Below are 27581 nucleotides of genomic sequence, written 5' to 3'. Positions count from 1 at the left end.
TAACAACAACAAAGAGAAATCGATACAGGAAAACCTTCGCTTCTCCAACTGAAACCACCAAAAAAACCACATCCAAACACAGAAACCAATGTGATAATGTTGCCAAGTCTAACTGGAAGTCTGTTAATACATCCCCTTTTTAGGAACGAACTCTTTGTGGCAAGAACCAAGTAACCAATAAATATCATTTAGTGGAAATGGTCCTCACCATCACACACATCAATTCTCTGACCATACCTGTGTTTATGTAGGGAGTAGGTACAGGTCTAACCTTGTCAAAGTGAGAAAGTCAGTATTTGGAGATCTCGACTACAATGGGTTCCAGACAGTTCTATTGCTACAATTCTTCCATTAATAAGAGTGAATAATTTTTTTTCCTGATATTCTGGCCCTTTCTGATGTTAATAAGACAAGTTGGTGGTTGGTAACATTAATTCAGCAGTTTAAAACACAAATACACACACATCACATGTGCATGCATACATATACACACAACGTATCTGAGATTTAATAGGAATGCACAGTGCACAATAGAGATATGGAAATAATACAGAATGACTAGGTGATCTTTCAACCATCATGGAAGGCAGGGTGGAAAATGTTTTAGCATTCAACAAAAATAGAAAGGTTCACAGAGCATACATGAGGGATTTGTAAGGATTCAAAAATAAAACCTACATATAAGTGAGAGATTTACTTCAAAGTATTTGTTTCAGAAGAAATCTAATAGGGATTCCTTGAGAGCCAGAAAGATATCACTAAGGAAATGGGGGGAGAGGGAACTTAAAGAAGTAGTTAAGATTAAATAGGTAATTACATGTAGTGAACAGAAAAGATAAAAAACAAATATTTCAAGGAAAAGTCACAGGAAATAGACACCATCTCAAGTAGTTAGATGGAAAAAGAGAAAACATAAACAACTTTGCAATGAATTGAAAGGCTATAAATTTAATACCCTCTCAGAGAAAGAGAAGCAAAAATCCCCCAGGGAAACAATAAAATTGGGCAAACATTCATTCACTACATTACTATATTTTAAAGAAGAAGTTTGAGTTTTCTGTAACTCCACAGTTATGAGCTAGATTCTCAATGCCCATATTTGAATTAACTATCCTGGAATTTTGAGCTAAAACTATCCTAATAATTACAAATTAGTCATCGTATTTTATATTTTCATGATATACATACAAGAGCTAACATTAGTAAAGTAATCTATTTGTTTTTCTAGTACTCTACTTTTTCCTCCATTCCCTTTATAGTGCCTTCTAAATTTGACCCCACTTCTGGCTGCTAAGTGTGCTGTTAAAAAAGAATTATTCCACATTGTCATATTCTTCACATTCTTTTATTTTTCTTTCTTTAATCTGCCCCTTTGAACTATTCTCTCTCTTTTCTTTTTCCTTTATGCCTTGTATATACTACCAGCACCTCTTTATCAGTCAAAGACTGTCCTACACAGCTTGGACATTCTGTGAAAGACATTCCATGTAGGGGGGTGGGGGGCATGGGCCACGCAAAGACTGGCACACAGCAATAATAGATACTTGTTTATTATGATGGTTGTAAGGGTAACATTGGAATGATGAGTGGAAAGGCTGATCTGTGATACACTGTGTCTTACAGGAATATAAATCAAATGTCAAAAGTGGCTAAATGCGCCAGGGATGCCTAAAAAGGCATTTATAATGATCATAAGCTCTAAAAACAGAAAGAAAAAAAAAGAGAGAAAATCATCTTCTGGGATCAGGGGGAGAAACAAAAGGACAAACTGGAAGATAATCATAGTGATGCAAGAAAAAATTATTAATAAGACTTTTAAAAAATACAGAAGCAAATTCATGAAAGAATACTAACAGGACAGTTTTGTTCCTACTGTGCTAAATCTAGTATATGATAAAACACTCATAGAAAAAGAAGCTCATAGTTTTATATTATTCTTTTTTCTGCTCTTTGTATGCTAAAATATTTGTGTTTGACATATAGATAATAAAAATATTTTTTTAAAAAAAGAAAGAAAATAATCTAGCCCTGTTCCCTCTGTTTACAGATAAGGAAAGGATACTTAGGAAATGTTGGGACCAGGACATGAACTCGTCTCTTTCTACCATATCAGAATAAAGAAAGTAAGTAACAAAATGTTCAATCAAGCAGCATTTTTTTTAAAAAATGCAATTATTTTACATCACATGTGTGTCACATATGAGACTTGCACCTAAGCCAATATTTAAAAATATTAAAAATGTGACTCTATCACAGGATATCAGTGATCCAGATATCATAGTCTATCACTCCAAATTTGAAATTGTTCAATTCGTCAACATTAATACTTTAATTGTAATATGTAATATGGACAGCATAGGGAAAAATTATAATGAAATCTTATACAGTCTACACATAGTCTTCCCCATTAGAATGTGGCATGCAGTAGGGACTATATAAATGCTTATTCCCATCCTCCTCTTTTTCTTCCTTAAGAGTAATGTCTATTTTAGTTTTTGATTTATATCCTCACTGCTTAGCATAGTGCTTTAAACACAGAAAGCACTGATAAATGATTTTTCACGCATTCAAGGTGCTTAAAATCTCATTTATAATCTAGGCCATGAGGTGGCAAAATAAATAATTCTAGTCTTGGAATCCGGCAGGCCTGGGTTCAAATTCAGCATAGGATACTTATGAGCTAAGTAACCAGGGACAAATCACTTTAATCTGTCTTAACCTCATTTGTAAAAACAGGGATTGTAACAGCACCTCAGAGAGTTGGAATACAGATCAAAGGATATAGTTTATGTTAAGTGCTTTTCAAATGGATAAATTCTATAAGAATGTTAACTACTTGCTGGAAGACCAAAAACCACAAGTCTCTTGAAACATCACTAAGCTTTCTATAATAGTGCCAAGCTATTACATTTACTGGAAAATCTTCATGACTAAAAGCATTCACTTCTGTCTTATTTTTCATAATAGTTATTTGTACATGCTGACTGTCATCAATTGACAGATAAACCTCAAACCCCTGAAAGTGACAGGATCCCCTCTCCTCCAATGATTCATTCTGTTCTCAACCCAGTTCCTGCAAAAATCATCTGGGGAATTAACTCATGAGTTAGAAGGATATTACAGTTATCTTTCTATTTCTCCCTACACCTAGTACGGTGACATAAAAAAAATGCTTAATAAGATGTCTGTTTGGTTGTTTATTGTCACAAATAAGATTAATTTGTTTCCCAAATAGTAGAATTAAACATAAAGTTGTTTCATACTAACATCATTCCCATTCCTGTCATTTACATGGCATTAAACTAAACCAAAAAAATGGCAATAGGGTATACATTCTTTGAAATCATCTTCCTCCTCCCTTCTTGTATTCAAAATATGTTACTTATTTCTTCCTTATTTTCAGCTAGATGGATGTCTAAATTTATTTCCCTGAGGCAATTGGGGTTAAGTGACTTGCCCAGGGTCACACAGCTAGGAACTGTTATGTGTCTGAGGCCAGATTTGAAATCAGGTCCTCCTGACTTCAAGGTTAGTGCTCTATCCACTGTGCCACCTAGCTGCCCCCTGGATATCTTCTTAAATAGACAAATTTAATTAAGGTAAAATTATAATTTAGAATTTGTAAGGTTTCAATTGTATTAAAAATGGACAGTCTTCGACAAAGGCAGACATTCAATACAACCCTATATATCCTGTGTCATATTTACATATACCTGTAAATACTATTTTCCTCTTATAAAATATAGCTGTTCATTATTAGCTCTTGGTAGTCAGAAGCTATCTAAAGTATTAACACTAATATCTTTATCCTAGAAATTATCATATATAATCCTAGTTCATGTGTGGTAGAGATATTTCTAAAAATCATCAATATTCTGATTAGAGGTACTTTTTAATACTTTACTGGGGAAGGTGGTGCAAATTAAAATGCCAACTCAGTCTAAGAGACAGACACATGTTTAATTTACACAAGATGAACAGATATCCTTTGATGGATTGAAGTAGATAAAAAGGTGATTTCACTCTATAACCTTCACACGGACAGACTGGTGGCCCTCATAAAAATTCATGAGGGATAGAAAATGTTTTGCACTTCTTTACAAAGTTATACCAATAGAGACTTTAGCTAACTGGTAATAAATCCTGAAATCTTAGATAAAGGATCAGCCTTAGATTTAGCAAGACCTGTATTCAAGTTCTCTCTCTGACCCAGAGTTATATAACACATCAGTTCTCTGGACTCCAAGTAACTCTAGAACATTGTAAATTGCTGATGAGTTTTGAGAGAGACAGAAGACACTTTTCATGTTCAGTGAAAATAAAACATGCAGCAGATCTGGAGAGAAACTAATAAAAAATGTAGAAACTATTGAGAATTCAACTTGTATACTTATGTTCTTCACTGAAAGGAAAAGGAAATTTGAAGTTGTTCAAAACTGTAGCATTTTAATTTATCTCCCTCATCCTCCAACCCATCAAATACATGAAGCTTTTTTTTTTATTATAATTGATGGGTCGTGGAATTGGGAAAAGATCAAAGCAAAAAACACCAATACTTGTACATGGGAGTTATTTTTTGAGAAATCATATCTTATAATATGTGGGTTGTTTTGTCAACATAATGAATCTGCCTTATTAGTCTGACATTCAAGATACAAGCCAAACATGAAAAGCTTAAAAAAAAAATTCATTTACCAACTTGTGTATAGACATTGTTTCCATAATGATCTACCAAAAAGATGGGTTTGCTTTATTAATCATAACTTGCTAAACAATCAATGACATAAAAAGTAATGTTAGAACAGAAAAGCAATATCCATCTAATTTAAAAAAACAGCTTTTTATTGAGAAGCATGTAATAAGCACTGGATAAGGAACCATAAAACAACAGATTAAGGTGGTTCTTCCTTTGTTCTCTCTTATATTGAAGCAGCTGGGTTTTGATGACTTATTCTGAGGGTTTCCAATTTGGTTTCCAATGTTGAGCTAATTTTAGAGCCATTTTTAAATTGTGTACATCCAATGCATCATTGAGTCCCAGTTGTTTCCATCTTATTAGAAAAGGCACAGACAAAAGGAGCAAACGGATTTTCTAGAGCAAAATCCTTAAATATTTCAGCATTTGTTTGGAAAATGTCATTTATAAGTTCATTGGAACAAATAACTTTCAAAGAACCCACCTACCATTCTGTGTAAGTTTAGTGGAACAGAGGAAAGATGTGATCCAAAAAGACTCTTTAGTGGCCTTTATTGCTTGATTATTGGTTCCAAGGAGACTGGCCTTGGAAAAGGGAAGTCTGAGGTAGCGACTAGAATCCTGAAGATTTGTATTTTCTTCACACTGTTTAAAAAGAAATCAAATAATTTTTTTTCAACATAAAACTTCAAATGACATTTGGTTTAAAAAAAAAAAGACCCAAACAAAAAAGTTCAACTTGTTTTATCATGACTTCAACAACTTGCATAAAAGATTCATGAAAATTCTTCTAATTGACTTGGTGAAAGTTCAGTGATTTGTACTTGCTTTAGCAATACATTTACTTTCTTTTTAAAAAAAATTTATTTATTTAATATTTTTTGCCAGTTACATTCAAAACAAATTTTTTTCACTTTTTTTTTTTTTTTAAAGATTTTTGAGTTCTGGGTTCTCTCCCTTACTCCTTCTTACAATTAAGAAACCACATGCAAAACATTTCCATAACAGTCAAGTTGTGAAAGGAAACATGGATCTTCCACCCTAATGAAAATAAAAACTCTTGAGAAAAATGAAGTTAAAAATAAAGAGAGAGAAATATAGAATGCTTCAATCTGTATTCAGATACAATCAGTTCCTTCTCTAGATATGGATAGGATTTTTTTGTCATAAGTCCTTCAAAATAGGTATGATTGTACTACTGAGAATAGCAAAGTCATTTACAGCTGGTCATCCCAAAAACAGGCAATATATTTACTAAATTTTAAACAATACAGAGAAAATTAGCATGTGTTCTGTATGAGGATGACACGAAAATTTGTGAAATATTTTCTATGTGTTTTCTCAATGGGGGGGGCAGACAGAGGAAGGGAGAGAATTTAGAGCTGAAAATAGAGTTGACTATAAAAAGAAAAAAACTTAAATGATTTGAAGTGTAAATTTTACAGGCTTGTAAAGAGTCTCGCTCCTAAATGAGGCGCAATTACTTTATAAGAAGAGAACATCTGTGTGTAGATTAAAACTGCTTTGAAAACATTCAGTCACAATAGAATCAACACCAGTTTAAGTATGGAATCTCCTAAATGTCTTCGAAACATTTGTGTATGTATTAAAATTAATTTCATCATGCTACTGTTCTATAAGAAATGATGAGTAAGATTCTCTCAGAAAAACCTGGAAAGTTCTCCACGAGCTTATGCAAAGTGAAACTTAAATGGTGTACAAAATAACAGCAATGTTGTGGAATGATCAGCTGTGAATGACTTTGCTATTCTCAGTAATGATCTACGACTACTCTGAAGGACTTATGATGAAAAATGCTATCCATTCCCAGAAAAAGAACTGATTGCTACTGAATAAAAATTGAAGCATATTTCATTTTTCTTGAGGGGGATCAGAAGGGGAATCAGTTTTCCTCCTTAACATAACTTTTATAGAAATTTTTTACGTAACTTCACATGGGACAAAGGGAAGGAAAAAAGAAAGAGAATCTAGAACTCAGATTTACATGGAAAAATCTTTTTTAAAGTCCAGAAAAAAATTAATTAATTTAATCAGCTCATCAGAACATTAAATCTTTCATTTAGTTTCAAAAACTGTGCTCAGAACATTACATATTAGGAACTTTTCCCCCTCCCTGCCAAAGAAAACATTTTTTCATTAAAATATGATAAACTACCTCCAAAAATTCTCCTCATACTTTCAAACTACAAAGGCAAATGACTCTAACGGGCAAGAGGACACATTCAGAATAACTGTCCTGGTTTAAATAAATTTTAAAACAATTCTAATTTGGGTATTTCCACAGTCAAACTCTCTTTTCCTATTAGTTGTAGAAACTACTTCATGATTCCGTAAATGATAATAGAATTCTTTCAGATGGAAAAAAAAATCATCTCATAGAAGTGATCTGCATAATGAGACTGTAAATGAGTATAAAGAAGAGTAATAGTGAGAGAAGGAGAGAATTCAGTTCTGTAACACTGAAGAAATGATCCTCATTTGCTTCACGAATTTGCATGTCATTCTTGCATAGGGGCCATGCTAATCTTCTCTGTGTCGTTCCAATTTTAGTATATATGCTGCTGAAATGAGCACATGAATTCCTCATTTGGCTGTTGAGGTTGAACTGCATTTAGTCACCACCATTTCTCTCTGGAGAAGGATAGCATTTTTTCATCATAACTCGTTCAAATTTTTCAGAAATCATTCTACTCATCATTTCTTATAGCATAATAGCACTTCATTACAATGATACAAATATATTAACCAGAAGTCAAAAGAGTAACATTGAAACCCAAAGAAATTTACTCTTGAAGGCTAAAAGATTTACTAAAAGCAGCTTAATCTAGGACTAGAAATTAGAGATTTAGCTAAGAGAAAAACAAGACAGATGGTATGGCAAAATCTTCACACTTTTAAACATGATCAGTCAGAGGTGCAACAGGACTGATGTTGGGGATTGCTTGCAAATCTTAGCCTAAGCTGGTTGAACAATATGAAACCATATCGATGGCAATCCTCAATAATATACTGTTAGTTCATCATATTATAACAAAGTTTAGTTTTTGCACCAAAATTGTTGGTTTGTTGGAGAAGGGAAAAGGAAAAGAGCAAGGGAAGGGAGAGAGGGATCAATAAGGCAAAGAGATTAAACATTTATTAGGCTCACACTGTATGCTAGATACTACACTAAATGAAAGGAATATAAATACAAGTAAAAAAAAAAAAGAAAAGGGGAGAAAAGGAGAGGAAAACAGAGGGAGATAATGAGGAGAATGGAAGAAGGAAAGAAGGAGGAGTAAAAGGGGAGAGTATAGGACAAGGGAATGAGAGGGAGAAAGATCTGAAGCCAAAAGATAGATTTTTATGGGACAAACATGCTTCTCTTCTATATATATATATATATATTTTTTTTTTTACCATGCTGGATGTCAGAAATGAAGAGGTAATCCATGGTTATGTCATGAGCTTCCAATGAAATATGAAATCCTACATCATCACAAAGGCATTCAAATTAAAGATTTGTTCCTGTGCATGATTTAATATTAAGAAGAATGCCACAGTTTCATGGATTTTCTAAAGAATCCAAAGAAATCTTACTCTTTTAAAGACTAAAGGAAAACTAATGAAGGTAACAGGAGCCAGGTAACAGGCTAGGCTCAATTTTTATTCAATATTTACATAATCCCTTTAGTAAAATTTCTAAATACCTCCTCCTCCCTGGCTCTTCGTTTTTGACATGTAAGAAGGTAACAAATCATTTCTAGAATTCTGACCAATTATTTCAGAAACACAACAAAACAAAAAGAAAAATACCTAATGCTTTCTCATAGAATTGAGTTATTCATTTCCTTGCAAAGTGTACGTATCATGGGGGGAAATTTAAAATCCAGATTTTAATTTTAGCTATTAATGGATTTTAATTAAAAATTATAAAGTTATAAAAAAACAATTTGGAATTGTTACATTGGAATTGTTACAAGAGAAGTTACTAAATTTTCCTTTTTTTTTTTTTTTTTTTTTTTTTAGCCATAGATTTTCTTATTAGAACTGTATTCCAAGGAGGCTACTGACCACAATAAGAAACCCATATGTACAAAACTATTCAGAAAAGCTCTAATAATGATTTCTTAAAAATCCAGGGGAAAGTATGTGCCCAACCATTGGGTAAAGTCTAAAGAAATTATAGGACATTATGTAATGGAATATTTCTGGGACATAACGAATAACAGATACAAAGAATTCAAAAACATATGGTAAGAGTTGCAAGGAGGGATATAAAACAAATTTAGAAAGGAAGGAAACAAGCATTTATTTAGCATCTCCTAAGTATTTTTAAAATTATTGTCTCATTTAATCTTCACAATAATTCTGGAAAGCAAAGGCCATTATTGGCCCTATTTTACAAGTTGAAGAAACTGAGGCAAAAAAAGTTGTTACTTGCCCAGTGTTGACACAGTTATTATGTTTCTTGTGTTGAATCTGAAGTCAGAGCTTCCTAATTTCACATTTTCCATTGCACCACCTACCTACCTAATAATTGGCATAGCGTGATGACGATAAGAATCTCCTATTTAAACACAATAGTTCCATGTTAGTATTCTCTGTCCAAAGCTAAAGGATACAGTCTTCCTTTTTATTCCACAAATGATAAACAATTTTGAGAATAAAGTATTTATTAATAAGGGGTTGTCAGATGTGTGTTGAAAAACAACTTTTGTATTAAAATGCATTATTATATTTTTTAATTTTTGAGAAAAACTGGATTGTTGATAATATTTGTAAGGTATTTTCCAGGCTGGTTTAAAGAATCACAGTTTCAAAGTTTTACTAAAGCAACTGCAGAATCATAAATTTAGGTCTAGAAAGGACCTTTTAAGGAGGTCACAGAGTCTAATTACCTCATTTTATAGTTGAGGAAACAGAGAATAAGTAAGATTAAATAACTTGTTCAAAGTCACCCAGAAAGTAAATTGCAGAGTAAGGATTTGGACCTAGGTCCTCTGATACCAGACTCAAGTTTTTTGGTACTGCAGTACATTGCCTAAAACCTTTTGTAGACTCAGAATTAGAAGGAATCTTTGCTTTCATTTAGTCCAGAGACTCACTCCCCAGTTCAGCAATAACCAGATTAAAATGTAATTGGAAAACTTTATTTTTTAAATACAGTGCAACACAGATAATATCAATTTGTGGTTTTCTAAGTCGTTTTGCAGCTTGCTATTGGTTTCCATTTGATATCACTGATCTAGACCAATTTCCTGCCCCCTCAAATAAACATAAAACATTAGTATTAAATTTTATTTTAAAAGAGATTGTATGTAAAGATACTTTTACTAAATTGTTTTTCTTTTTCTTTTTTTTTTAAATGCTGAATTGATCACTTTTTATTGATAGAACTCATGCCAGGGTAATTTTTTACAACATTATCCTTGCATTCACTTCTGTTCCGATTTTTCCCCTCCCTCCCTTCACCCCCTCCCCCAGATGGCAAGCAATCCTTTACATGTTGAATAGGTTACAGTATATTGGATACAATATACGTGTGCAGAACCAAACAGTTTTCTTGTTGCACAGGGAGAATTGAATTCAGAAGATACAAATTAAATTGTTTTTCTTAATAATTTTCCTAAACAACTTGACTTTACAAAATTTTGTAAGTTTTTTCAAATTTCCTTTTTTCCAAAGACAAGAGAGATTTACTATGGTACTGCAAAAAGCTTCAATCTACTATAATGATTTTACTGTTCCTCATAGGTTACTGAATTCTATTTGACTTTACCTTATGTACGATAAGTTCATGCGTGCCATCTGGAAGTGTCCTACCATCTTCTTGCATCAGAGGAACAAAAGAGAAGCCAAACAACTTTTTCTCACCTTTCTCTTTTGCTGCAAAAAAAAAAAAAAAAGGAGTAATTATACACTTAAATAATTCAGCACAACTACCTAAGTATCCAAACTTCAAGTTTACCAGAATCAAGGAGAAGAAAAAGAGATAACTACCTTAACTAGCAAGGTCATTAGGACCTACAATATATGACCCAAACTGTCCCCTCGCTATTGTACATAATGGTCTTGACCACAAAAGTAAATGACTTCAATACTTTAAACCCCCAGTTTGGCTACCAAGAGCCTAGGTTGTGATACAGAATTTCTTCTTTATGGGAACATGAAAGGACAATGAAATTCAATAAAACAGATTGTTTTCAGGTAGACATATGTCAGTTATTGTTATGCTATTTCAGTTGGATTTATCTCTTTGTGACCCCATTTGGGGTTTCCTTGGCAAAGACACCATAGCAATTTTACATTTCCTTCTCCAGCTCATTTTGCAGATATGGAAAAAGATAAACCAGCTTAAGTGACTTGCCCATGGTCATACAGCTAGTAACTATCTGAGGTTAGATTTGAATTTGTGAAGATGAATTTTTTTTACTTCTGGCTTAGGCACTCTATCCATTGTACCATCTTATTGCTGCGATTACTTAGTAAATGATTTCGAGGCAATGAATTATCGGAAAGAGCACTGGATTTGGAGGCTAAAGACTGGAGCCAAAATCCCTGCTCTGCCAATAAGTTCCTGTGTAAACCAGACCAAGAAAATTAATCTCTCTGAGTTTAGTCTTTTCATCTATAAAATGAGAAAGTTGAACCCAATGATCTCTATGTTTCATTGAAGATTTAAATCTATGATTCTATACTCACTCTGATCAAACTCTGAAGGCCAGAAAGGATCAAAGTGTTTTCCAAACATGCTAAACTTTCTCCCCATAATAAAGCAAAGATTGTGACCTTGATCCTTCTTTCACTTTCTGGTGAATAAAGAATAATTCTCCAGTTCATGAGATATTATCAGAAGAATGATTCTCAGACTTAATTAACCTGACCAAATTTAACAACAATAATTAACATTTATATAGTGCTTATTATATGCAAGCCACTGTACTAGATGCTTTACAATTATCTCATTACTTCCAGAGAGGAAGGTACTATTATTATTCCAATTCTATAGACAACAAAACAAAGACAGAACTTTTCAGATTTCCACAGTTAATATCTGAAGTCAAATTTGAACTTTTGAAGAACAAAGTTCTTCCTGACTCCAAGCCTGAAACTTTATCTACTAAGCCACCTAGCTGCCTCCATGTATTACTGAGCAAGTAAAGGCTAAGTAAGAAATAAAAATAACTAAGACAAAGTTCATGTTTTTGAGTAATTTGGCAGTGGGGATAAAGCATGGTAACAGAAAAACCATAGCAACTGTATAAGAGACAAAGTGCCATGAGAGTTCATGAAAGTTACATTTGGCTAATGGAAACCAAATCTGATTTTGATGAAGAAGTGATCATGACTTCAATGAAGAGCTGGATGGGAGGGATTTCAGATAGAAATGTGAAAGAAGGAGAATTCTAGGTTGAAGGATCATCATCAACAATGGACCCATCATGAGCCACCAAATTGGAAAAACATGGAGCATGTTTGAGCAATGAGAAAGAGATCAATTTAGCTTTTGCAAAGGTCGTGTGAAATGAAATAGCATGAGATAAAACTGAAGAAGTAGACTGTAGTTAGATTATGGAGGGATTTGAAGATATTCTTTAAAAACATCAGTGTTTTTTATAGGTTGCTCTAGATTAATTTCTGGCTAAATGCAAGTTCTGCCAATCCCTATTACTGAAAATCATGAGTCCACTGATAAATTCAAGTTTGTGTTCATTTAGGTATGACTACCTAGTGAGAAGTGACTATCTTTACTAGAAGAGAAAGTTCCCACCACTGAAGAAATCATGTTTTGAAGTATTAAAGAAGGATGTCATTAAAAATTTTTAAGCAATAGGATAGCATGATAAAAATTATTCATTAGAATAAGATTATGCTGATAGCAGTTGAAAGGTCAGATTGGCTGGGTATGAGTCTGAGGCCAGTTAAAAGATTATTACAGTGCCATAGGGTAAAGGTAATAAGAGAAACAATAAGAGATAATGAGGTATTGATGTGTAGCAAAGAGAATGAAAAAAAAAGGAGGACAGATAGGAGACATGAAGATAGAAGAAATGAAACTTGATAAATGACTGGAGCTTAAAAAGAAAGAGGAAAAAAAAGAGGAGTAAAAAGAGAGCAAATATTCCAAGTATGCATGAGGTCAACTCATGGATTATAGGTCCTGTTGCTGTCCTTTTCCCAAAACTACAATTAAGTGAGCTAGGGACATTTTTTCTCTGTTTTTAGCGACTCTTTAGTAAGATGATACACTACAACTTAAATATTTAACTATTTAGTTGTTCAGTCATTTTTCAGTTGTGTCCAAACTCCCATTTGGGGTTTTCTTGGTAAAGATATTGAAGTGGTTTGCCATATCCTTTTCTAGTTCATTTTCTAGATGAGAAAACAGAGGCAAACAGGATTAACTGATTTGCCCAAAGTCACACAGCTAGTGTCTGAAGCCAGATCTGAATTTGGGAAGATGAATCTTCCTTGATTGTAGGCCTCACACTCTATCCATGGCATCATATTTAATCACAGAGTAGCACTTTGAATAATACAAATGATCTACTTCTTGGGGGAAAAAAATTCTCACACAATATTCAGGATAATTCTATTAAGGAGTCATTTTGAAAGGCTGACTTTGATTCCTGGAGCTAAGAAATGCCAGAAAATTGGAGGTGAAATGAGGCTTCACTTGAAAAACCAAAACACTAATTTCCCCCATTCAAGATAGACAGGATCAGAAAGAAATAAAGGGAAAAAAGCACAAAAGTAAAGCTCTCTGGGGAGATATTTTTGCATCAAATGATATTTTCAGATATAGAACTCCTGATTTAAAAGGAAAAGATTTACTGAGAAGTAATTTTAAGAGTGTGTTCCACCATTTATCATTTTTGTCTTTCATGACATGCACCTGACCCAGATACTTTTTAAATAGCAAAGATATTAAAGTGAAGAAAAATAGCAAAGAGATTACATCAGAGTTATAAATGGCTTCCCCATATTTACCTTGCATACTTTAAAACAAAGAAACAAACAAAATTAAGCAAACACAATGAAAACAGGAGTATAATTTTCTGCCCTTTTGTATGAGGTCTTACTAAATAAGCACTGTTTGAGGAATGAGGGATAAAGAGCCCCTTTATTTTACTTTAGATAGCATACATTCAAGTCTCTAACTTCTGAATCATTACAAACTTCTTCACAGCATTATTCCTGCACTTCTTTCCTGGCAAATCAAGCAGAAATGATATCCTAGCAAGGGAGAAAATAAAGATGAAAGAGAGGAAATTAATGATGGGATAAACTCTTGGAAAAGATAAGCAAGGAAGAAAGAGAGGACACAAATAGAAAGTCAAAGAGAAGGGCCAATTCTTCCTTGGAGACAGGAGTGGAGAAAAGGATAAAGATATAACAGAGTTCTGAGGGGTGGAGAAAGGAATATGATTAAATTTACAATGAATAGCTTGAAATTTCTTAGGAAAGCAGTAGGCAAAGACATCTGCTGGTAGGAGGGGACAGGGGATTGAAAAGTGGTTTGGAATATAACTAACATATCTACAGCAGGGAATATTATTTAATATGATTTTGTATTAGACCCCATCAGCACTAGGATATGATTTCCTCCAGTGGCCATCAGAAGCTCAGGTCTGAAGACGGAGAATAGTAGAGATGGTGGTAGTGGGATTATCGAGGGTTAAAACTGGTGAGCCAAAAATGGTGATTAAGTAAGTGGTTAAGGGTGGGCCTCTTCTTGGTGAATTCTACAGAATGTGTTCAGATATTTCCTGTCTGGTTCCAATCTAATGTATGGAACTTTGGAAGCTTGTTTTGAAATGTTGAAATGCCAAAAGATTAGTATTATATAGTGATGAAATCGACTTGGCCATAGAATTGAAAGAATCAAGAGTCAGATAGTGCTGAGCAGAAACTGGCTTCAAATCCTGAAGAGATTTACCCCCAATCTTTCCACAATTACAGTAAGCTGCCTGTGAGGGCCATGGGGAGAAGAGGCATGTCATTCCCTCACTCAGGGATCTCACATCCTAATGAAAGAGAAAACATGTAAATAAAATATATACAAAGAAGATGTAAATAATCTAAGAGAAGTACAGCCACTTGGGGAGTTTGAAGGCCTCCTATTGTAGATAGGATCTGAGTTATCTTAAAGGAATATAGGTACTCTAAGAGATATAGATGTGGAGGAGAAGGATTCAAGGCATGAGGACACAGAAGGAGTATCATAAAAAGAAACAGGAAAAAGGCTACAGTAACTCATTCATTAAGAACATGTAAAGAAGTATAACATAAAAAAAAATGTTAAGAAGGTACCAGATTCTATTTGGCTTTAAATGCTAAAGAGAGGACTTTTTATTGGGTTCTAGAACTAACAAGGAACCACTGAAATTTGTTGGGGGAAGAATAAGGTAGTCAAATTTTGCATCAAGTCACACAGTCTGAGGCCAGATTTGAATTTGAGAAGATGAGTCTTGCCCAGCATCTCGCTGTCTCATCGCTTTGGCAACTATATGGAGGATAGATTGGTGAGAAAAAAGAAACTTTTGAAGCAGAAATCAAATAGTTATTCCATTGATTCAGATGAAGGTGATATGGACTTGAATTAAGGGATGGTTATATGAGTGGTAAGAATGGAGAATGAAAGTTATGAAAGGAGAAATAGCAAGATCCAATAATGGATTAGAAGGTGGAATTCTCTTCTCTTCCCAAGAGAAAGTCAACAGCATAGCTGACATTGATATTGTAAGCTGTAGATAGAGAAGGTAGTAAATAGTAGTTACTCAATAGTAAAAGAGAAATTAGGAAGAAGTAGGAGGCCTTGGGGAAAAATAACATGTTTTCTTCTTTTTTCAAATTTGAAACTTCATCACTTACTTCCACATATTTCTAAATCCACATGCTGCTGCCTAATGCCCACAATGCCCTCCCATTCTCATTTCTGCCCCCTAGAATTCTCATTTTCCCCAAATCTCCCTTGATTCCTCCTCTTGTTAGTATACTCTGGATACTATTTGGTATATATTGCGACCTTAGCTGCCTGCATAGAACAAAGACTCATTGAGGGCAGAAATTTTTTCAGTATTATCTCTGTAGTCAAAGCATCTAGTCAACTTGTAAAAAGTAGACGCTTAAATCCTTAATGAATGGAATTAGGTAAGGCTCTTCCCTAACTAAAGGCTAGTGATACATGTTATCATCAACCTCATCTTCATTTCCGTCACACTCACTGAATCATAATGCATATTATATATGTAGTGCTTTAAGATTTGCAAAGTGTATTATATATTTTACTCAATTTGTTCCTTATATACATGCTACTGTTATATCCATTTGACAGATGAGAAAACTGAGGCACAGAGGTTTTAAGCAACTTACTTTAGGAGTATACAATTAATAAATTTTGGAGGTGGGGTTCAAATTTGGGTCTTCCTGGCTACAAATCCAGGGCTCTCTACATACTATGCCATACTTATTCATATTCCTAGTCTCCTCACAAGGAGTAACACTCTAGAGAAATTGTGAAAATGGTAACTGCAGTCAACCAGTTTTATTTCTTTGGATATGCTCTGAGATTTTGTAAAGTGTTTGCTCAGATTTACAGATGGGGAGATTTGAATGCCAGTAGAATGCTGGGGTAAATATACCAAATGAACAGTTGGAAATAGAAGACTGGGGCTCAGGATAGAGGTTTTAAATACACATCTAATAGACTTGGGATGGAAAATGTTATCTGTATCCAGAAAGAGAACTATGGAGACTGAATATAGATCAAAGCATACTATTTTCACTTTTTTTGTTGTTTCCTTTTTCTTTCTTGTGGATTTTTTTTCCTTTTGTTCTGATTTTTCTTTTGCAAAATGACTAATAGGGAAATGTGTTTAAAATGATTGTATGTGTATAACCTATGTCTGCTATTTATCTGCTATTGAAGAGAAGAGTGATACAGTCAGACTTTGTAATCACACAGAGAGGAAGAAAAATTTGGAACACAAAATCTTACAGAAATGAATGTTCAAACCTATCTTTGCTGTATTTGGAAAAATAAAAAAAAAAAACTATTGAAGTCAAATAAATAAATAAAATATATTCAGATCTCTCCCACGCCACAAACAAATAAATGAATATAGAGAATTAGGAGCCATTTACATGAAGGAGATTATTGAAGTTAACAGAATAGAAGCTTGTCACCAAGAAACAGGGTTTAAGGAAACTAAAACAGCATTTTTAGAAGCACACCCTTATTTATGGAGTTTTAAGAGAAAGAAGACACAATGAAAGTACAAAGAAGGAGTGTTGAAAAAGATAGAAGTACACCCAAAAGAGAAAAATGGGGAAAAATCCATGTTAAGACAGAGTATAAAAGATCAACAACATTAAATTAATTTGTTCCTTGTGTTTTTTCTTTTTTTTTTAAACTTTTTATTTTCAAAACATGAATGGGTAATATTTCAACATTGACCCTTGTGTCAGATTTTCCTCTCCTTCCCCCTCCCCTAGATGGCAAGCAATCCATTATATGTTATACATGTTAAATATATGTTATATTCAATATGTGTAAACATATTTATACAATTATCTTGCTGCTCAAGAAAAATAAGATCAAAAAGAAAAGTAAATGAGTAAGAAAACAAAATGTAAGCAATTATGTTCTCTTTTCCTATAGATCAAGATTCTTAACTGTTATGCTATGTACCCCACTAGCAAACTATAAAGCACATGGATTCTTTCTCAAAAATTTTTAAATTAATTAAATAAAATGTTAAATTTTGATGAGACATTATTGAAAAATAAGGATTTTTTAAAATTTCAAATTTTTGGACCCTCTGAAATCTATTCATGAACCTCTAGGGAGATCTGTGGCTCCTTAAGAATCCCTGAACTAACTAGGAACTTGTTATTCTATCTCTAAGACTATGACTCTTTAAATTTTCCCAGCTTTGTTTTTTCTCAAAAGTAAACTTTATCATATTCATGTGTTTTCATTTGAATACACAGAGAAAGAGAGAGAGAAAAACAAATACATAGTATATGTCAGGGGAGGCCAAAGAGGATAGGCTAAAAAGCAGAATGATTTGTAGATTAGGAAAACAAAGGAAATTAATCAACAATGATGGCAACTGAGACAAATTACTTGACCTTTCTAGGCTTAATCTACAACTTGAGATGTTTGGACAACAAAATTTTTAAAGTTCTCTCTAGCCATAATATTTCATAATCCTATAATTTCAACTTCAAAAATGACTGAAGAATAATTGCGAAGCAATACAGATGATGTTGTAGTAGTAATAGTAGTAATATCCATATAGCATTTTACAGTTTCAAAACCCTACAGGGGTATTATTCATTTATTTTGACATCCTTATAAAGTAGGTATTATTATTAACATCATCTTACAGAAAATAAACTGAATTTGGGTTTATTTAAATAACTTGCCTGAGCTTACATAGCTCCTAATTCTCTGAGATTTGAATTAATTTCTTCCTGATAACACATTCACTAGACACCAAGACTCTCTAGTCTACACCAAACCTACCCAAAGTTTACTCAGCTAGGTTCTGACTCTCCCAATAACCATATACACTGGAATAGATCCTCATTAAAATCTCAGTAGAGACCCTATTCTTAATGGTTGCTGTATTAGCACTTACCTTGGCTTCTATCAAATTATGAAGAACTACACAATACCATAACCAATCTTATTGTCTTATTATTTTATGTTGAACCTGTTTCTTTCTGAAAGATGTCTGGTGATACTATTTTAAGATTTGTAAAGCACTTTATTTATATGGTCTCATTTTATCATTTGTGGAAGTGAGGTGCGATTATAGTCAGAGTCATATAGTTCAATGAAACGAGTGCTGAATCAGGAGTCAGCTCAAATCAAGTTTTGACATCTTTTTACCTGTGAACTTGGAAAAGTCAATAAAACTATCTGGGGCTTTATTTATTAGTAAAATGAAGAGGTTGAACTAGATTAGATTGCTTTAAGGTATCTTGTTCTAAGTCTATGTTTCTTATTATCTCTATTTTATAAATGAGGAAATTAATACAGAGAAATTATATGCCTTTCTCCTCCTTACACAGCTAATAAGTGTCAAAGATAGATTTGAAGTTATACTCCCCCTCCCCCCCCCCGCCACCAATCTAGAGTACCACCTATTCCATTTTTCCACACTGTTCTTTAATCATTCTGGAGTTCTCATACTGTATGACCTGTTTAATGCCATCTTTATTTGGAGAGAAAACTATGAAGATTCAATGTGGATTGAAGAATAGTATTTTTACCTTTTTTGTTCGTTTGTTTACTTATTTTTTTCTTGAGGTTTTCCCTTTTGGTCTGATTTTTCTTTCACAACATGACAAATATGGATATATGTTTGAAATGATTGCACATCTATAAGCAAATGAGATTGCTTGATGTCTTGGGAAGAAGAAAGATAAGAAAGAGAGAAAAATTTGGAAAACAAAGTCTTTCTTTAAAAAAATGAGTGTTGAAAACTATCTTTATATGTAATTGAAAAAATAAAATACTACTGAGAAAAAAAAAACTATGTATTATAAAAAAAACCTGAATGACCTGATTGTATATATCTAATTTCCCACCATATATTTGTTCTGTCTGAAACCCTCCAAGAGACTGGTGATTCCACAGATTGAAAAGTTCAGGAATTTCACTTAGAAATAAGGAACCCTTCTAAATAAAGATCCTGTTCCCAAGATACTTGCCTTCTTTCTAACCTATCTCAGAGATCTCAATCAGTTTACTCACTTTGCTGACTGCCCTGGTAAGACAAGGCAATACATTAAGTATACTCAATTCTTACTGGAACAATGTCGGAACTCAAAGCGGATGTGGGAGCCTCGGAACTTATCCACAGGAATGGGAAGTTTCAGCAGTTCAGACCATCTGGGACTGTTGTTGTGGTAAAGTACAAAGGAGTGGAACTCATTAGCTGGTGGTTCACCAGAGCCAAAGGAGATAAAATCCTAACAAAAGAAACAAACAAGTTAAAGACAGCTTCATTTTCAAGTAATTTTGAAATCAGCAAAGCAATTACTTTTCTCTATGTATTTTATCTGTTCCTCAAGTTCTTCTTTCGTGTAAAGTGACTTAGTTCAGTTGGGGAATTACTAAGAGATTGGAATAGTTCTATCATATGAACCCTAACTACAGTCTCTGATCACATAAGGACTACTTATAGGGTCTGGATAAATGTTTCTGCCACTAAAGAAACTCTCTAATAAAAAGAGACAAATCATCCTATCTATTTGAGGAAAGTAGAGAAGATTTTTAAAAATAGTTCTGGGATTACAAAGGTGAGTCAAGTGTTTATCCACAATAAAAATGGGAAAACAGATTGGAGTCAGAGAAAGAAGAAATTCATACCCCTAAATAACTAAAAATAAGGCATCATATTTAAGAAATAATTGCTACACAAATCGAATCCTGATTACATGAATAAACTAATTACTATACAACATGTAATTATGAAGGTAAAGCAAGGAACTTTACTTTAACCTTATTTTTTGAGTAATGAAAAGAAAAAAATGTTTAGAGTTCCAAAAATCCAAAAAAAGTCAAAGGAATGAAAATGAAGTGTTTGTTTCAAGAGAAAATGGGACAGGTAACACATACCTTTAAGTTCTGGCCATTACTGTCAATGATATACATAGTCACTTCCACATTCCTGGCCACACTCTTTCCTCCTTTCTCAAATTCTCCCCTTTCTATGGTGATATATAAATCATTTCTCATTTCACCTATTAAGAATAGACAACAAAGCAAAACAAAAATATGTTAGATGACATAAAGAGATAAGTATTTTTATATTTACTCTGAGACACACAATATGGCACATGTCATACCATAGGGAGGTACTCTAGCTTCATTTTAATCATGAAAAATATAAAATCTTGACCTTTCCCCTCAAATATCTAACATTTATAGAATGTTTTACTATTAAAAAAAAAATTGCGGTGTTGTGACAAATTAGCCGGAAGAAAAAAAAAAAAAAACTACCTTTCCAGGATCAATTTCCTCACCTAAGAAATTCAATTTAATTCAACAAATAACTCATAGAGGCACCTAAAGACACAGTGCATAAAGCACTGGGCCTGGCGTCAGGAAGTTTTGAGTTCGAAACTAGCCTCAGAAACTTCCTCACATACAAAAGGGGAATGATAACACTATTTACTTCTCAAAATTGTTGTGAGGATCAATGAGAAAATATTTGTAAAGAGCTAAGCACAGTGCCTAGCTTATATTAAGCATGAGCATATAAATGTTATCTATTATTATTATTATTAGTTATTAATATTATATGACTAACATAGGGTCATAAAATTATTACATGTCAATACCAGGATAAAGAACCAGTTGTTCTGATTCCAACACCAGTGTCCTTTCCAATATCCTTAGCTATTCTCCAAAGGTTGGCTTGCATCTGCTATGCTAAAAAGTGAATATCTTACCTTAACAGTTTTACCTAAAAATGACTAGAAAAACATTCCCACATTCTGTCATTCTTCAAATATGTCACAACCCCATTAGCAAGGTGTGACTAAAATAATGAGACTTGGGAAGACCAATCTCATTACATTATAGTTTGAAATAATAGCTACTTAAATAGGCTTTTTTTTTCTTTTTAAAAAACAATCTCACTATTTAAAAAATGGTAAAAATTTCTTATAGCTATTAGAATTCTAGATCTTAATTTCTTTACATGCAAAGTGAGAGATTTGACTTAGAGTCAGCCTTAAGACCCTACCCAGCCCTATCATTCTAAGAGTAGGCTTTTAGGTATAAAGATATAATAAACATTCTACTATGTAATCACATCCATTCTAGTACTTTGAGTACCATGAAGCTACAAAGAAAAAGAAAAAATTTTCTAAATTCAAAGTAATTTATACTATAGAGAGGCAGACAGAGGGAAAGGGGAAAATGGAAAAAGAAGAAGGGGGAAGGGGAGGAAAATGGGATCTAGAAAGACAGAGACAGAAAGATAACAGAGAGAGAGACACACACACACAGAGAAATGGGGAGAGGAGAAACAAAGAGTCAGAGAGAGAGCTCCCTATTTTTCACTTATTATTTAATAAAGTTGAATATTTGATTTTCTTATGTAATCACCTCAACCTGTCATTAGGAAACACAGATGCCCAGAACCCACAGATATATGACATGCACTCATATTTTATTCAGCTGTTTTGTTTTGTTGTTTTTGACCTGACCTGTGAGCTCATAGTGGGAAACTTCTTTACCAGTGCTAGACTGGCATCTTCTTTGCAACTTTTAGCTACAGCGAGTTATTTGTCCAGGGTCACATAGCCAAGATATATCAGTGGTAATAACTGAATTTAGGTCTCCTTAACTGCAAAGCCAGATCTTTAAACTATTTTATATAATAATTAAATAAGGGAATTTATTTTTCAGTATAAATGAATAAAACATGTTACTCAAATTTATTTGAAGAAGATGGACAAGATTTAATTTATATGGATTTAAGGGTATTCCAAATGTATGAATTATGTTTTAAAATGAGCATTTTTAAAAAATGCCCACCCTTTACTATTTAGAACTTACTAATAAGAAAGCAAACTATCAGTGTTTTGGGGTAAAAGGAGAAAAAAAATCACACAGGAAGTACAGATTACAAATATATAAAAGAAATTATTCTTAATTCTTCAGTGTTGTGGGGCACCCCAATAAACCTGGTGACATTCTTCCATGTCTAGCTTATTCTGGCATCCTCATCTACAACAAAAATAAAATCCAACCATACCATTCCAAAGATACACATTTGAGGCTGGCTGACCAGGAAACAGATGGTCCATCAAACATGGAAAATGACAGTGTCATACAAAAGAATAAATAATATAAAACAGAACTTTTATTGCTAACACCAAAAAGGAGGAGAATAGACTTTCAAACTTAGTCAGAAAGGAAATTCACAATAATACCCTGTGAATTGGTAAATGACATTTCTTTCCTCTAAAACTGTCATTTTCAAAAAAAAAAAAAAAAAAAAAAAAAAAAAAAAAAAAAGGTATTTTGTATGCTTTTCAAATGGTTTTGTCCTCATTTAAAATTTTTCAAAGACAAGAATTTTTACTAACTTCCTGTTCAGACAGGAACTTTTACTTCAATACTCAGATAACTGTTGGTAAATGAAAGTTATAGAAAACAGCTTTAGAGCTGGAAAAGACTTTAGAAGCCAGAAAGTCTAACTTTTTCATTTTACAGATGAATTAACTTTGATCTAGAGAATTTAAATGGCTTGCTAAGAGTCAGAGAAATAGGTATCTGAGCTAAGATCTGAATGCAGGTCTTCCTGATTCCAACCCTAGTGTCTGACAAACTATCAAGAAAATAGGGTATTTCCAAGGTAAAATTAGCATTGTTTTAGAAATATATGAGTGATTTAGCAAAAACAAAAACCAAAAAAATATTAACCAAAAATTTTGAATTCAATTATAAAGAAAAAATGAAAAAACCAGAAAAAAAAATAAAAAAATAAATGTTTCTCCGAATTTGATTTAAGTAGTTCTTTTTTGAAAATTCTTGTGAATAACAAAAATCATTTCTCTTAGCCTCATATTTAAAGATCCATACATATGTCTCTTTTTAATAAACACATTTCATCAATGACTACATTAGGACATTGGTCTTGAAGGTGCTCTTGATCTAACAATTTGGGACTTGTAAAAAAAAAAAAACAAGCACAAATATTATGACATAAAAATTAACTTATTATATGCCTGAGATATCCTCCCTCTAATCATTTTGTTCCCTATCACAGACATCTGAATTTCTATCCACCTTTTAAAACCCAACTTAAATGTTTTTCTTTTTTAAATACAAACCCTACCCTGATTGCAGTGCTCCTTATTGAAAGCTATTATATACACTAGTGACAGCTAATATCCAATTCCCCTATAATCCTCCCTCAATATGGATTAGAAAAAGGCACAAATCAGGAGTTGAGTGGCCTGTAGTAGGTCGAGGCTCAAACAGTCATCCCCCACCTTAGGCTTCGAGAGTCCTCTGGAAGTGCTGACGTGATTTTCTGGTCACCTCAAGACCTCACCTTAGAGAGGCTGGGGAACTCGAACTCACCACACCCTAATTTGCAAATCAGATAAGGAGGTATAGAGAAGCTAAGAGCCTCTGTAGACTCACTGAAAACCAGCACTATGTTATGTTGTTCAGTCATGTCTAAACTCCTTGGGATACCATACTGTTTTCTTGGCAAAGATACTAGAGTAGTTTGCCATTTCCTTCTCCAGCTCATTTTACAGGTAGGGAAACTGAGGCAAACAGGGATTAAGTGACTTGCTCAGAGTCATATAGCTAGTCAATGTCTGAGACCCCATTTGAGCTCTGGTCTTCTTTTTCTATTGTACTACCTTATTGCATTATGTTAAGGCTTTTTGCTAACTGTTTATGACTTATGAGTCATAAAATTAGAGTGATTTACATAGATGTCATATGTCTTTTACTAGACTCAAAAGACCTTAACAATGGAGACCGTTTCTTATCTAAAATTTTTATTTCTCCAACTATTTAGTAGTGTCTATACACAGTAGACCCAATAAATGATTGTTTTAACATCTTTCCTATAGTCCTTGAGATAGGTAAACTATGAATTACATATTAATTCATTCTTTGATTTAATAAATGAATGAAAAAGCTCATTAAGCACTTACTCTATGCAAAGCAGTCTGCTAATTGAAACTTGTTAAAGACCTTAGTTTAAAAGGACCAACATCTTCTACTGCATTTATGGCCATCTCCAGTAGCCCTGAACTGGTCACTAGACCCAGAAGGCTCTGGAGGAGAAGGTGAGGCAGGTGACCTTGCACAGCCTCCCTCACTTAAATCCAATTCACTTGCATATCATAGCATCTCCTCCTTAATGTCATGGTCCTCTTTGAAAACAAGAATAGTCAATCCAAAATCACAATGGAAGGGGCAGCTAGGAGACACAATGACTAGAGCACCAGCCCTGAAATCAGGAGGACCTGAGTTCAAATCTGGCCTCAGACACTTAACATTTCCTAGCTCTGTGACCCTGGGCAAGTCACTTAACTCCAAATGCCTCAGGAAAAAAAAATCACAATGGAAGAAGTTCCCTTGAAACTTAGGAGAGTGAGTAAGAAGTATTCTTTCAACCACTTTCTTTTTCATCACTTGCCAAACAGACGAACAAATGTGGTTTTAGCAGGAAAAAAAAAGAGATGAAGATAAATTGATGGTATTCCACATAGCCACAACTAGACCAAGTAGTAAATAATGTCCTGGGCTTAGAGTCAGGAGAATTTGAGCTCAAATCTGTCATCTATGTAACCCTAGGCAAGTCACTCAGCCACAGTTTCCAGAAGTGCATAATGGGAATAATAATAACAACACCTAAAGTTCAGGATTATTGTGAAAATTCAAAGTGATATTATTTGTAAAGAACTTAGCACAATGCCTAGAACACATTACATAAATGCATGTTTCCTAATCTTTTTTCCTCCCCACTTATTCCAGGGTTTTTACGGATATTATTATTCTGTTTGGAAAGACCTGTTGAAGCCGGAGATGAATGGCCAGTGCTGCTGAGCCTCCTTTTGCCTCTGCACTTTGGAAAAAACTTTCCTAGAGACGTGTTATAAAATGTGACTTATGTATTAGACCAACCTTTAACTGAACTCAATGCATTTCAAGTTCTAACCAAGCAATCTAAAAGAAAGATGTTTTCAGAATATAACTTTTCAAATAGTCACTGAGTAACAGAGAGGGCAACGGAAGGCTCATGGAGGTTGTGAGTAAGCTACAACACAGAAGCTACAAAGTGGATGTATGGGATAACATGAACAAAACTGGAAGACATAAAGAGTTTGCATCTCCATCACTGAAAGACCCTCTTAAATATATGGTTACAAATTCATTTTCATTTGAATAACTTTTTAAACATCAAGTACTGATTTTATATATATGTGTGTGTGTGTGTGTGTGTGTGTGTGTGTGTGTGTGTGAGTGTGCTTTATCATTTGTGCTAGTCTTTCCACTTTAACCCTTCAATAGATTTGTGACAATGTAATGAGACATTTCTTCCAAAGAAATCCATCCAAGACCTGTACATTGAGCTCTACCTCCTATATCCAGGGAGGATAAATCAAACTTTCAGAAAGCCTTACTTTAGGTGCTTTAACATTCATTAGGCACCAGGTCCTGATCTGGTCTCCTAAATCTTGATGATATTCTTTACTAATGATACTTCATCTTTCAATTAACTTCATATACCAACCTCGATTTAAGGTTTGAATTCAATGAGAAATGTTTAATGAGTGCCTACTGTGTGCAGCACATACTGGAATAGATGCAAATTTTTAAAAAATTCAACCCCTATCATCCCCTGTTAAGGAATTGTGGTTTTCCTTATTAGCATAATTATATTTGATGCCAGATTAAATTTTTTGCCATTTCAAATGGGGAGAGGCTAGTAGACAGGTCTCAGGGAAGGGAGCAGCACAAAGTGATTAGATTGAAAAGGAGATGTTTCTGATTCCCTTATTAGAAGCCATTTTGTTCTTCATCCTGTGAAAAGGTACCCTCCAAGGACATTCCTGTCATAATAATGAATGAGTGAAAAAAGCACTTATTAAAATAGTGCTTACAATATAAAAAGCTCTTGAGTAAGCATGGAAGATACAAAGGGATATTATGTTGCCTCCAACCCTCAAAATGAAGAGCTACAAAATAAGCACAGATTGAGCAAGATCGAACCTAAGTAGTAAGATTCTGGCACACAAGACATTATCAAATGCTTTTTCCTTTGTTGTTTGAGAAGATTCAATTCAGAATGAGGTGAGGTTTGAAATGAATGATGTAAAGATAAAACAGGGAAAGGGACTGAACCTACGACTTCCATAATATGATGGGATTCCTACCAATTCAAGGAGGCATGTCCTCTGCAAATTGCCTAAAACAACAACAATAGCATTTATGTAGCACTTTTAGATTTGCAAAGAACTTCAGAAATATTGTTATTTTAATCTCATTTAAACTGAGATCTCCCTGATTCTTGGTCCTGCCACCTAGCTACCTTATAATAATAGACTCGCAAAGCATTTTGTAAATATAATCTCATTTTGGTTTAACAAAATCCCTAGGAGGTAGGTACTATATAATAATAGTCAAATTAGAGATGAGGAAACTGAGATAGATAGAAATTAAATGGTTGACTTAAAAAAGAGTTATTTGTCAAGGATCTCACAACTATTAAATGTCTTGAAGACATAATTGAACTACGACCTTCTTGACTCTGACTCCAATGCACTATCTGGTATAACTCTGGGCAATAGTACTTGCAATAGTGGTTATCAAAGTGTGATACTTGGATTCCTGGGAATCCCAGAGACCTTTATAGGGGTTCTAGAAGGTCAAAATGATTTTCATGACAATACTAAGACAATATTTATATGTTAAAGTAGTCCTCTTTTTTCCAATTACATAACTGTATGAGGCCAGACTTTCTCCATATTTGACAACCAAAATACCATATTGCAACAGATTAAATGCAGAAATAGAAATTAGTATCCAGCTGTCTTGTATTAAGCTAGACATTAATTTATAAAAATACATTAAAATATCACTTCTCATTAATTTTTGGTTTGGCGCTTTTAAAAAATTAATTAGCAAATATTTCAGAATATCATCCATTTAAATTTTGGATATGGTAAAAAAAAAATGATACAATAAATCCCATACGCAAAAACTTTTAGGGGTCTTCAATAATTTTTAAGGTTATAAAGAAGTCCTGATGCCAAAATTTGAGAAGTCATAGCCTTTGGCACTAAGAGGTTAGATGATTTGCCCACAGTCTCAGGACTA

At 33.5% G+C, this 27581-nt stretch overlaps 1 protein-coding gene and 2 non-coding genes across 9 annotated transcripts in view; 1 reads left to right on the top strand and 2 right to left on the bottom strand.

Moving 5' to 3' along the window:
* DOCK4 (dedicator of cytokinesis 4) overlaps positions 1-27581 on the bottom strand; it is a 506986-nt gene that overhangs the window by 163071 nt on the left and 316334 nt on the right. For all 7 annotated transcript variants that reach the window (XM_052001087.1, XM_052001089.1, XM_052001090.1 and 4 more), the window contains exons 14-17: positions 20337-20461; positions 19525-19687; positions 10479-10585; positions 5185-5341 (exon numbers count right to left, since the gene is read on the bottom strand). In XM_052001087.1, the coding sequence (XP_051857047.1) occupies positions 5185-5341; positions 10479-10585; positions 19525-19687; positions 20337-20461 (552 nt within the window). The remainder of the gene's footprint in view (positions 1-5184; positions 5342-10478; positions 10586-19524; positions 19688-20336; positions 20462-27581) is intronic.
* LOC127539567 (U6 spliceosomal RNA) lies at positions 5923-6033 on the top strand. Its single transcript, XR_007947992.1, has one exon. It is a non-coding gene; the product is annotated as a U6 spliceosomal RNA (small nuclear RNA).
* On the bottom strand, positions 7185-7291 carry LOC127539542 (U6 spliceosomal RNA). Its single transcript, XR_007947970.1, has one exon. It is a non-coding gene; the product is annotated as a U6 spliceosomal RNA (small nuclear RNA).

Source organism: Antechinus flavipes, chromosome 5 (assembly GCF_016432865.1).
Source record: "Antechinus flavipes isolate AdamAnt ecotype Samford, QLD, Australia chromosome 5, AdamAnt_v2, whole genome shotgun sequence".
NCBI classification, from domain to species: Eukaryota; Metazoa; Chordata; class Mammalia; order Dasyuromorphia; family Dasyuridae; genus Antechinus; species Antechinus flavipes.
Note: the sequence above shows the minus strand (reverse complement) of the source record. Positions and strands in the feature narration are given on the sequence as shown.